At 35.8% G+C, this 13225-nt stretch overlaps 1 protein-coding gene across 1 annotated transcript in view; it reads right to left on the reverse strand.

Moving 5' to 3' along the window:
- tenm1 (teneurin transmembrane protein 1) overlaps positions 1 to 13225 on the reverse strand; it is a 214199-nt gene that overhangs the window by 4807 nt on the left and 196167 nt on the right. The window contains exons 26-30 of the mRNA XM_088925605.1: positions 10765 to 11000; positions 9830 to 10123; positions 8041 to 8428; positions 3345 to 4565; positions 196 to 338 (exon numbers count right to left, since the gene is read on the reverse strand). Coding sequence (XP_088781731.1) covers positions 196 to 338; positions 3345 to 4565; positions 8041 to 8428; positions 9830 to 10123; positions 10765 to 11000 — 2282 coding nt within the window. The remainder of the gene's footprint in view (positions 1 to 195; positions 339 to 3344; positions 4566 to 8040; positions 8429 to 9829; positions 10124 to 10764; positions 11001 to 13225) is intronic.

Genomic DNA, 13225 nt, shown 5'->3' on the forward strand with positions numbered 1-13225 from the left:
TATTTTCACCTGAAATGCCTGTAGTATTTATTTTACAGTCTTCAAAGGCTGATTGGTCTCCACTCCTTTGTAATCTTCATTACTTTCTGATTCAACACTAAATGTGTACTACTGCCAGTAACAGTTGGCAACTCTTTCTTGGCTTTGAGTTCCATATATGGAATAAAAAAGGTGTGATGCTTATTTTTTTTTTACCTTACTTGGGTCCCAGTCTTGTGTTTTTGTCTGAGTTTTCATCAGCTCGTAAGTCTGCTCCATGTTTTCTACATCAGGTTTGGGGAATCCTGGAACTACGTTATGAAGCTGAAATCCAAATAGCTGCAACCAGCTTCCAATGTCTAAAAAAATACACAGTGATAAAACACAGAGGTTTTATATTTGTTCCCAAACATTTTCAAATATAAAAATAAATGTCTGAGCACTCCAGTTTTTAAGATAATTTCATATATACTTTTAAAATAGAGAAAATACTGACCATTAAGTTCTGCCTCTTGTGACAGCACCTCCATTGGGCTTTGCTAGTTTTTTATTTTTTTAAATGTACAATTTTAATGCACTGGTTGATTTGCTGTATATTTCCTTGTAATATGCAAGTATTGGCCGACGTTTTTATCATGTAAATGTTTTTGTAAATGTAAATACATTTTACATTGTGTAAATGTAAATTTGTAAATATTGTAAATGAATATTTAACAAAACATTTAAAGTAAAATAGTCTACTAAAAAATGGAAAGAGTTTTGGTGTAAGTACAGAGTAAAATGACAAAGCGGTGATTTTTATATTATATTTTTGGAAGATATGTCAGCTTGAATCTTATTATTAAATGGTGGGATTGTGTAAAATAATTTTGTGTCATATAATGTGAAGTTTACCAAGAAAAAACATGAGAAGACTATACATTATATATAATATGACATACAGATGCAGCCATCTAGAGTATGTGAGATGTCAGTCAGTATACAGCAGTTGGCACAGCAGTATCATGGACAGTACTGAATTTTAAAAACAAATCTGATGTAGGACTGCACTATTCTGTAAAAATGAAGTGCAGCGAATCCTTAAAGTACCAGAGTTGCGTGTGGTTGTCAGACAAAGGATTATAGTATTAGTACTTCGCCACGCAAATCATGGTGTATTTCATCAAGTGCAATCATTACATTGTTGAAACATAATGTTTTTACCACATTGCTACCATAACTTCAAGTAAGATACTGAATGTCGCAATACTGTATAACACTAACAGAATTATTGTTTTTCTTTAATTAAATATACAGAATGATTAGTAACTGTGTACAAACAGTAATTTGAATACACTTTTAAATGTTTTTAATAAAAAATATACATAGTGTTGCTAAAAACATGATATTTAAAGGCACAAATATCTGAAAAAGAAAAAAGAGGCCATATTTAAATTAAATTTGAGTAGATTTGAATGTCTTTTTCAGTCACACACTGTAAGTTGAATTTTAGCTGATACAAGTCTGTACTACTGTATATAAAGCGTTTTTCTTTAATCAAAGAAAGGTTTAATACTCACACAAGAGGCCTAATTGTAACCTATTTTGAGTTTGTGATATTCTGCTTTAAATGGTCATATTTAGGTACAGTATTGCCTATAAATACAGTACATGTTGAACAATAATTCTTACAGTATGAACTCATGTATACTACACTTACACTGTATTCTAGCCTATGCGTAATTGCACACAAACAAAAAGCTGAATTTACTAAAAATGCAATTACAGTAGATAATTGAATACAATTTGTGAAAAACTTCACAAACAGCAATTTTTAACCATCAGTGGATTGAAAGAAAACAGCACAGGAGAAGCATCAACAAAGAGATGTCCAGTGCTCAGAAACAGTACCTGATGAAAAGATCTGATAAAAGAAAAAAAAGAGATAGGATATAACACAGAGATTATTTTCCATGTTCTAATTTGGTATCATAGTATACAAGTACAGGTGAAACAGCCTGCAGTGGGGAACTAACTCACAGTTCCTTACAAATATTCAGAGGTTCCAATTTTACATTACTGTACTGAATATAAACCGATAATTTAAAACAGAGCAAATACATTACAAGGTCTTCATTTGATTGTTCAGCTCTTCATCCCAGAATCTATAATAAGCTTTTGCTTTGTGGTTGATTTTACTGTTTTCAAATACAGTCTTTGAGGGAATGTCAAACCATCACTATTGGATTGAAGTGAGGGGATTCTGCTGTTTTTTTTCAGAGTTTATTCCCTCTGTTTTAATACTAGACATTGCTGCTTTGTGTTTGAGATCACTGTCCTTAACAAACCAGTGTCTAGATCCATAATGATCCCTGATGTTACCGTTTTTAAGTAAACAGTAGAGAAACAAAGTACAAATATGTATAAGAACAGACCAGTTTAAGAAAATACTAAAGTCTGTTCAGTTAATGTCTAGCTCTGCGGTTCCAGGTTTTTCCCAGCCCAGTAAAGATTCAATGAGCACCAGGGATTCTCCTTAAGGAGCAGAAAACACATTTGCCACAACACTGCAATATTTACAACAAGATGTTATTGATTTATGGTATACTGTTCTTTAGTTTCTCAGTAATTTCATGTAAGCTTTCGTTCAGTGTTTTTTAGTCATATTGTTTTATTTTTCTAAACACTTCTGGTTGTACCACTAACAGCTATATAAATATATTTATATAGCTGGTAGAGTAACACCCGAAGAGGGCTCCACAGCCAAAATGTTATGTTTTCTTTCTTCTCTTTTCAGCATGGAATAAACCTATATTTAGATTCATCAATTAATATTGTTCACAACATTATTTTCAGCTATCAAAACTGACCTTTAGTTACATTTTTCCATATTAATATTACATATTAAGTGAATTTAAAGTAACAGTAAAACTGGATAAATTAAGCTACCATTTCACTTACATCTTACGTACCACAAGTGCCACCTATCAATCCTCTTTGCACAGTGAAATGCTAAATTAAACTCTTTCAAATTCAGATGACACATACTAAATGAAGCATCTTAGAGCAACATGCAATATTTTCCCCAAACTTCCCTTTCACCATTTCTGGATTTGGACATCTATGGAAAACTATATCCTGATAGGAGACCATAAACTATTTCAGCACAGAACTAATCATCATTTTCAAATCATTTTCAAATGTCCTACACAAATTTAGCAGTGCATAGTGGGCTGATTTGTGAAGAGGTACAGTAATTAGTGGCCTGTACCTTCTCTTTAACTTACAATTTCAGTTCTACCAGAGCAAAACATTGTACAAGAGTAAAGCCTGAGAAGGAATTTATTACATCCTTTGAAATAAAATTAGTCTGAGATCTTTCTTACCTGTTGTGTACTGTGTGACTTCCTGTAAATCCCCAACTGGATAATTGTTCCTAAAAGAATACAGGTTAAAAGGCTTTGGATGTAAGCTCAGTTCTTTCCACAAGTCATAGTTTGGGGTGGTCCACCGTCCTGCAATCACATCATAGTCCCTCCGACCAAGATGAACCAACTTGGTCAGGGGGTCATAAAGCCCCCCATGGAATCCGATGATTATTTCAAAGCTAGGGTTGGAGTCTTGGTATATATCTCCGTATGGGGTGTACAATATTTCTTTAATTATCTGTCCTTTGCTGCTAAAAACAGCTAAAGGAGTTCCAGTGTTATCGCAAGCCACATAGTACTCCTCACCACTGCTTAACTCCATGGCAATCAGATGTCCTTGAAGGTCATAATACAGGGATGTTATCTCAGAACTGCTGTGGTTGTACATATGAGTGACTCTTGTTGGTTTGGCAAGATCGGCATAAAAAAACTGGAGGTGCTGCATTAGGTTTGACTTGCTTGCCACCCGTCGACCCAGACCGTCATAGTGGTACTGCACACTCCACTCCGAAGCTTTGTTGTAAGCTCTGCTCAGTAATCCGTTAGAATTATACTCAAAGACATCATTACCCCGAAGACGAAGGAATCCATCCTCATCCATTTTGTACTGTATTTCACCCAATTTTGTTATGCGATCTCGTAGGTCGTACCTCAGTGGCGTGAGTCGTGCACTGTTGCCATGGCTGAGCAAGTTAATGTTCCCATTCAGGTCGTAGCTGTAGCGCCATTGTGGTCTATCATTCACTGACACAGTTTGAAGCTGGCTGTCTGCATCATAATCATAGGAGTACCGCGTGATGTTGTTGTCGACACCTATTCTGATGTCACAGATGGTGGTGCGCCCCATATTGTCATACTGAACTGTCATCCAGTACGCAATGGACTTCAGAATTTCATACTGGACTTCCATTACTTGTCCGTTAGCACTGAATATCTTGGTGTGCTTCATTACATGCGTGGTAATAACTTGATTGAGATCGTAGTTAATAACACTGAATTTGCCAAACTGTTCAATCCTTCCAGAAACATCCACATAGCGATAGAGGTCAATTGGCAGTGGAGTCTCGTTAATCATTGCTTGCATGCTGGTCACTCTGAAATTATTGTAGCTGTAGTCAAAGCGGGCGTTTACAAGACCCTCTTCACTGAACCTGAAGATCTGACGCCCAACAAGAGGTCCTGTGAAGGTAATTTTTTTCTTAATATTTTTGTAAAGGAGTGAAACAGAAACTATTTTCCTCATTTTATAAGACAGTACAGAAATAACAAAAACGTGTAACTATTTTTGTAAGATTTACATATTTTCATTTTTTATCAAAATTCAGTGCTCAGAGCTGTCACAGCATTTTAAAACTGATAGAAGAAATGCTATTATGATGTGTTCTCATTTTACATTTCTAAGCATTATATAGTAGCAATGAAGAGCTATTTAAGAAATATAATTGAATTTCATTTTGACCTGGAAAGAACAGTTTGTAAGCTAGAATTACAGAAAAACAATACTAACCATTTTTTTAGACATCAGGCCATTAGCTACTTGCTGTACCAGAACAGGTGTGATCTAAATTAGCTATAAAGAAAACAGTTGAATTTGAACTTAATGATGTGTGACTGTAAAACCCTTCTAGCCTTGCTGATGTAAAACCCTTCTAGCCTTGCTGAACATTATTCAGTCTTTTAGAATTTGTTTTTGGAAAAAGAGAGAAAAAAAGATTCTAAAAAGGTTACCATAGGGGTCATCAGCAAGTGTTTTTTTGTTGTCATTGGAATTTCATGCTTCAGAAAATAGTGCTCTTCTGATGTGTTTTGTTTTCACTTAGGGCCCTGAATTTTAAAAGAACCACGGTTCTTTGCAGTTACTTTAAGCCTTTCTGTATGAAACTTGAAAGGGTTTTACATGTAGTCTGACCAAGTGCCTGTGCATTTGCTTTTAAGCAAGATGCATCTCTTCTTGAGATATAGCGTTTTTTTTACACTAGCATAAAAGTCAGAAAGTGCATCGAAACTCGTCAGTAAGAAACTGATTTTACACGTGGGACATCTTCTGAATAATTAGCACTTTTCTCAGTTTCCCTCTCTAAAAATCATTATTAAACTAAGCAATGGTAAAGAAATTCCCAATTTTGTGTCAGCTTAAAGATTGACATCCCTGCTTTGTTAACTCTCAACCAATGAGTTCCATAATAATCAATTTAGGCTGGCTAAATCTCTCTTAATTTAGTGAATATTAAAATCCACTTTAAAGCTGACCAACAATATTACTTGCTGTTTCTCCAGCTGCCCAGATAAAATACAGATAGAACTTTTTACATTCATCAACTTATTTGCAGGAAAATGGAAAATATTTTCTTTTCTATTTTTCTAAAGACAGTATAGACTACTTCAAAAATGTTTTTTCAACAAATGCAACATGCGTGTTTAATCAAATGATAACAACAGATTATGGTTGACATTCCTGAGTGTCTTCAAAAAGGTCAGCTGAGTCTTTTAGAGCAGATTCATTTGTATTGTGTTATTTTCACATTTCTTTTTATAGATTGCACTGTCTCGAGGTTTCATTTCTGTTTATGTGAATTTTAAATCGAACACAATTCTGAGCAATGTTTTTCAATGCTAAAAGCAGCATTCATGTGCGGTAACTTAAACTTGGTCAATCAAGTCTTTGCAGCTATTCTAAAAGGATATCGGAGGATCCTTCAGAGTCAGGGGAGAATGGACGGCAACCTACTCTGCTTGAAATACAAAATATATTTATCCCAAGAGTGAGTACAATTTCTCAACTCAGAGAAATGTGTGTACCAGGATTTAAAATTGGTTAATAAATAGAAAACAGAGAGTACATAAAAGCAGTGAATTCTCAAACTGAGGGTTCCCTTCCCTTCTCCCCCTGGTGTTGGTCTGGTGTTGGCCCTGATTTTCTTTCCAAACTGTTCTGCCCACCAAGCCCTGGGGCGGAAAGGGTTCCCAGAGCTCAGACCTCCTTCCTCAGTGCCCTTAAATTTATGCTGTTAACCCCAAACCTTAGACACTTCATACTATCATGAGAGAAATACTATTGTACTGTAAGTCCTCGGGTGGATCTCCCTTCATCTACTGTGCAAGTTTTCCTCTATCCTTCCTTTCTCAGATGATTTCCCATCTATTCAACCTTCAACCTTGACTTAGATTTCAATTGAGGAAACTTTCCTTCCTTTAGGTCTCTAGAGATCGTCCTCGGTTCTAACTTTTCACACCTCCTTATCACAAGCCATGCTTGGCTGCATTAAGATACCACCATTTGCTGCCGCCCTTATTCAATGCAAGCTCCTCAACCTCCTCGGTCACTTAGCCTGCTCTATGCATATTGTTTCTTTGAGGTGCACCATCACTTATCTTCTCAAATTTGCTTCCTCCATAACATCTGGACATGGACACCAACTGCACAGTAAATTAAGGCCATGGTTCCTGTACCTGGAGCGATGGAACAGAATCGTTTCTATAATGATGACCCTCTGTTTCCTGATGACCTCCAACTTTTCATTATGCTGCACTATCTATTGCTTTACAGCCTTCATAGAGGATAATTGCTCACAGCTCCCCGGCCTCATGAATCTTCTCAAATTCCTCTGTAATATTTTGAGAATTGTACCCTATCATCATCATCCACTCTTCATTGGGGTTTCACCTTCAGCCAAAATGTCTGCCCTCATTCAGCACTTATGTAATATATCTGTGGTACACATTATAAATTAAGGTGCTTTAAATCACTATCACTGTGTTTCACGAGCTATAGCTGCATATCTCGTCTGGTGTTCTATGTGGAACTAATTCTTAATACAGATTGCTCTTCCCTGTTTCTCAAACTGGATTTGCAGCCTCCCCATCTTCAGAAATATTTTCTTCTGTAAACTATGTCACCTTCATGGATCATTTCTGCAGAGCACTGCATCTCAATTTTTCCACTAATTATGAGTTCATGCCAGTCTCTTGGACCGCCATCCCTTCTGATCTAATGTTCTTTGAAACACCTCTGGTTCCTACACCACTTCCTCAAAGCGCTAACTAAGCTGGCTTCAGCACCAAATACTTCCCAGCCATTCTTTCAAATGGTTTGGCACTCATTGAGGAATCCCACTCACTGCATTTAATCCCTTGAGCCGTGCTCCTCTGATGTAATGGACTTTTTATTAAACCCAAACTCACTGTAAGCTCACTGACCATGTTGCATGATTAAGGATTCTGCTTTGATGTTATGACATTCTCATTCATTCCATTCCTTCACCCTGTCTGTAACAATATTTCTTCAGAGCAGTGTGTCCTGAACCTTCGCTCTTTAGTTGACTTGGCAATGTTACTAAAGTTTCTTTCAAACCTCACATTTACCTTTTATATGTTCAGTCCAATAATCATACCTTTATTCCTATTCTTTCTTTAGTTTCCCAAACTTTCTAATTCTGCATTAGCATTGAGTCTCTCTTGTTTTTTTGGGGGTTGTTGTTCTCCTGAGCCGGGTAATTTAACCCCTTAAAGCTATTATTACTATTATTAAATGAAAGTGTTAGTAGTTAATAATATTTAAGTATAATAAGCATTAACATGATAAGCATTTAATAATGAACTCCATTAATGGTATTTAACTTAAAACCAATGAGTAAAACTGAGAAAGATTTATTACCTGTCTGCCGGTATCTGATAGTGCAGATGAAACCCTCATGCATCAGGTGGATAGTTTTGACCACACCAGAGGAGTCATCATAGGTGAAGGTGACTAGTGTGGTGTCATACAGGACTTCAGAGAGGCGCGACTGCCTGGTATATCTGTACAGGACACGACGCCCTGTTCCCAGGTACAGTGTCTGAAGCAGACGGCCATCGTGAGTGTAATCCTGGATCACAGAGGTGCTGCTGTCTGGAGGGGTATAGATGTTTCGGTAGCATCCCACAGACAGCATAGTTTGCAGGCTGTGACGTACCATACTGGGCATTGTGACAGACACGAGTCGGTCCGTCTGATCGTACTCGAAGATGTACCTTCGCTGACTGTGCAAAAGTAGCATTATAGACTGTAAATAGAAAGAAAAATAGACCAAGACATTAACAGAAATCTTTGTCAATTATATTGTTATTATTATAAGTGAAAAATACAGTTTAATTGCTTTTTTTTCCCAGAAATAAGAGCATTGCATTGCCAACTAGAAGGTTCTAGTTATCTTCAGGCACAGATCTAAAATGTTATCCAATATGTTATGCCTGGGGACCTGAATTCCAGTTTTTGTGGTATCTGGTCCTCATTGTTAAACATTAAATAGTTATAAATATATGCTTTGAAACAGGATCTGAATGGAAGGTGCTATTAAACACACATAGTCACAAATGATACATATAGAGTATTATCTACAGGAAAATTTAGAGCAGCATATAGGAATTGGTAAGGAAAATACTGCATCTTCCATCTCATATCAAGTTTGGCATCCCTGAAGAGACAATATTGAGACAACAATCTCCATTCACTGTCAGAAGGCTGCTTATCCTGGTGAGTCTCATGGCAATCACAGGTATAAGACACACAACATCCTCTGGATGGAACACCAGACCATCACAGAGCGATTTCGAAAAACAGCATGTCTCTGGGAAATGGCAAGACACTAGAGCATCTGGCTTCCATGTAAACACAGAGAGCATGCCAAAAACTGAAACCGTCCTAAGCACTCTGGAATTAATAAGAATCTCCTATTTAAAAATAAATATAAACTACAGAAATTGGAGGAGAGCATTCAGGTATTTTTGCTTGCTTGGTTAGTAGCTTATTGATTAAAACATCTGCTTTAGTTTCATGGTTGTGTAGTTTGTTCCAGATTTTGATAACCATTAGACTCCCCTGTTTTCAGTCCTATATGCATACCCTCTTCATAATGGAGGAAAATGTATATTTTGTCATCAAATAAAAAATCAGTTCTGGCAAATAAAATACAGTGAATTCTTTGAGGAGACATGCTTAACCTATTATAAGTAGGAAAAATAAATATTAAATACAGCATATAAACATCTTTTACCATATTTACATATTTGACCACTATGTATGTAAATTAAGGAAGGAAAGAATACTTAAAGATATCACCATTAGTAAATTCTCTTTTACATAAACTATTGAAAAACACATAAAAAGCTTTATGTTACACCATGCTGACAAAAACACACTTTTTACTCTTTTTACTTCTTTTGTTTCTTTCTCTGGGTGTTTACATATCCCAACATATCCCAGAGGTCACAGGTTTTGGCTACCCGCATTTTACAAAAGGATCTAACAACAAAGGACAGCAAATCAAACAAACTTGTGATCCATTTTCACAAAACGCTTAAATACATTTCAGTGGAACTATCGTTAAAAATAAAAAATCTCTAATAAAATAGGTTAGGAACTGTTAGCAATAATCAAAAAACACCTCATGTCAGCCATACTTCACCTTCTCAAGAAATGTGTAGCTCCATATCTTTCCATTGGCCCAGGTTCTGGATATAATCCTGCCATTCTCATATTCTATTTTTTCTGACCAGTTTCCCCTCTGTATATTGGTCACTAGGCCAGCAGGTGAGTAAGTGACATTGACCTCATTGTATTTACTACTAGGAGACCACAAAATGGGTCTACCCATTTGGTCATACAGAATCCTAAGGGTAAACTTTCGATGATCATCGTAGATCTTGCCCACTCGTGTTGCTTGGTCAAAGTCTATGGACAGCAGATTTCTGTTATGAGCCTAATAATGAATATCAATAATATAAGATTAGTGAAACAATCAAACTTAAATAAACAGATACAACTTCATGACAGTTAAATACACATAATAAAGCTGTAGACTAACTTGCTAGTGAATGTTTATTTATGGAATGTAAAATGTATGATAAAAATAAATACAAAGTAAAAAAAAATCTCAAGTAATAAGTAAAGCTATCTCTGGTTTCAGCACCAGTGTTCATTTTTTAGTATTTTTTTCATCCTTCAAAATAGCTTTATGGTTTGTTGTACTTGTTTTTCCAAAATGAAACAAAGTAAAACCGTATATCATCACAATGAAACTCACATCCCAATCAGTTGTATTTTGTAGTTTTCTATATATTCAGAGGAGGAGAATGTGCACCAAGAAAGAAGAAAACAATAGTATGCAGGCCCTGAAGTAAATTTCTGGGGGGAAAAAAGGACATTGTGTATTTTTGTGCAAGTACTTATGATTACATGCTTCTAAAACATGCAATTCTCATACTTAATGCAGGTTTAGAAAGGGGAGAGAATCTTACAGAATTTAACCTCACATTATTACAGAGAAGTTGGTATTACAGCTATCTAAGGATGAGTTACTGTTCTGAAGTATCTGCATCGGCAATGAAGAAATGAAATTACCCTCAGCCGTCGCTCATAGGCTGTATGATTTCCTTTGGCTTGTTCCCGCCTCTGTCTCCACTCAATGAGGCTAGAGCTGTGTTCCCCAGGCAGGGTGATATTGCATTTGCCCACTGTGGGGTTCACCACACCTCCAGAGTGATGTGATTCAGTGTTGAGAGTCACTTCCATTCCACTTGCAAAGGTCACGCGCAGGGATCCGTCAGCGCTGACACGATACGTGTTCTGTGCATTGTCTGTGAGACACAAAAACAAGTAGGAACAGATTTAGGAAAATCTACCCAAAATCGCAACGGGCATTCTGCTACCACAATATTTGCTGACACATACTGAAATCTCATTTAAATGTTATTTTCCCAGAGGTGATGGTACACCGAGTTCTCATCAACTGCCAGAAAAAGTGTGAAAACAAAAAAAAAAATAGAAGCATGAATGATGGCACTAGAATGATGAGCAGTTAGTGTTTTCTTTCTAGTTTTTGCCTTCATGATCTCACTAGGGCAGGAAATATGTTTGACTTTTTTATTATTCAGTAGACGTTTTCCGTTGTTTCTGCTATTATTGAAATAACACATTAGGACATGAAGTGTTTGGATGTTTATGTCATAAAAAAGTCTCTAAAAAGTTGTGAAAATGAAACTCTTCATAAACTAGTCTGGTTTTTAATTTGGATTTTATGTTAGATAGATCTTTCAAAAATAAGGTTTCTAAAGATGACTCTTTGTGTTATTTAAACCTTGACTAAATTTTCAGATGAAGGAAAATCAGGCTTTGCAAAAGTAACAAAATGCTCTTCATGGAGCATTTCTGATTATAATGTGTGTCTTAATATGAGACTGAAAAACATCGGAACCAGATTCACTATGCCTCAGTTTCCTGTTTACCCATTTATAGTTGACTTTGGGCCAGCAGTTCACACCTTTGCAAAATCTTCACAGAGTTAAACCTAAAGATAACATAGAAATGCCTAACTACATTTGTTACTTGATTTGATCAATTTCAGGTCTCATGTTGTCTTTTGTTCACACATACTTTGTTCACTCTTCTGCAAATGTGTGATTAGCTGGTTAGAAAGGCAGCTATGCACAAGACAATATATCATCTTCCTTGTAAAACCCAACACTTTGTACCTCTACACCTATTCTATACAGTGTAAAAAAGAATTTGGAATAACCACATTTTTACTTAAACAGGTCAGATTCTGGGTTTTCACGTCACATTTTCAAATGAGGAGATACGCATTTTTAAAAGTTACAAATTGCATTCTATTATGCATAGCATGCACATGTTCACACTACAGCTGCACTGAAAATGTCTGATTTGCACCCAGTGTGATACATATCTATAAAAATGAAAAAAGACAAAAACCACCACACTGCTACGTATGAAGTCAGATGCAGCTGAGAGCTAAGTCTAAAAAAAACATGCCTCCCGAAAGCTAAAAGCTCAGCTTGAAAACAAAGGTATAAAATCACTTTCACATTTTAAATAAATAAAAGCTCTTCTTCTTGCCTGTGGGAAGCACTACACTAATTAGATCAGTAATGATAAAAAGATACAAACAAGTCAATGGAAGTCTTTTGATAAGTTTTTACCTGCACAAAACCCCATTTCAATTTATTAAAATCAGAAATCATTAATCATCATAATGCATTCAGGTGGCTACAGACTCCATTTCTTCACTAGCAAGCATAAAATGGTGGGCTAACTGGCAGGTTTCAGCATTTGTAGATTTCTGTAATCTCTGATTCTCCAGTTAGTGAGAACATTAAAACTGGTTATTCTCCCTGGAGCACTTAGTCTGTAATAACAACTATCTAAGAGCCATTTGTCTTGCTAAGGTAATTTTTCCCCCTGAAACACTCATTTCTGTTTTTTCTCTTCCCCCCTGTTTTTCTTTTCAAATTCTAAAACCAGTAGGTAAAATAACTGTGTCCTATATAGCAGACGCTGGGACTACGTATATGCTGTACAGTATATTCACCATCAATGGTCAGCCAGTAGAACACATTTAAAAATAACAAGCTATTTGAAAAGTAGTAGGCCAGTAAATGATAATAGTTGCTGGGTTACATCAACAGGATTCATAACTTATTAACCATGGAGATAAGTTCTTAATTGTGTAGAGATTATTATAATTAGGAGCAAGGGTATTCTATTATTATTTCATGTAAGAGAGTATTTTCTCTACTTGAATTGGACTAGAAGGTTTTCCAAGTTTTCTTTTATGTATGGGTTTGCACTGACAATATTAAAAATAATTTTCAGAATTCATAAGTACAAAAATAAATTTGTCAACTTGAAAAATATGAATTGAAGTAGATATGGACAATCATTTAAAATATATATATATATCACTTAGTATTACTATAAATAAGAAGTTTATATATACTTTAATTGATCTAAAATGAATACACATGGATGACCCACTTAGCTTTGTGTCGATAGAAACAGGTTACAA

Source organism: Atractosteus spatula, chromosome 9 (genome assembly GCF_055471065.1).
Source record: "Atractosteus spatula isolate fAtrSpa1 chromosome 9, fAtrSpa1.hap1, whole genome shotgun sequence".
Taxonomy (NCBI): Eukaryota; Metazoa; Chordata; class Actinopteri; order Semionotiformes; family Lepisosteidae; genus Atractosteus; species Atractosteus spatula.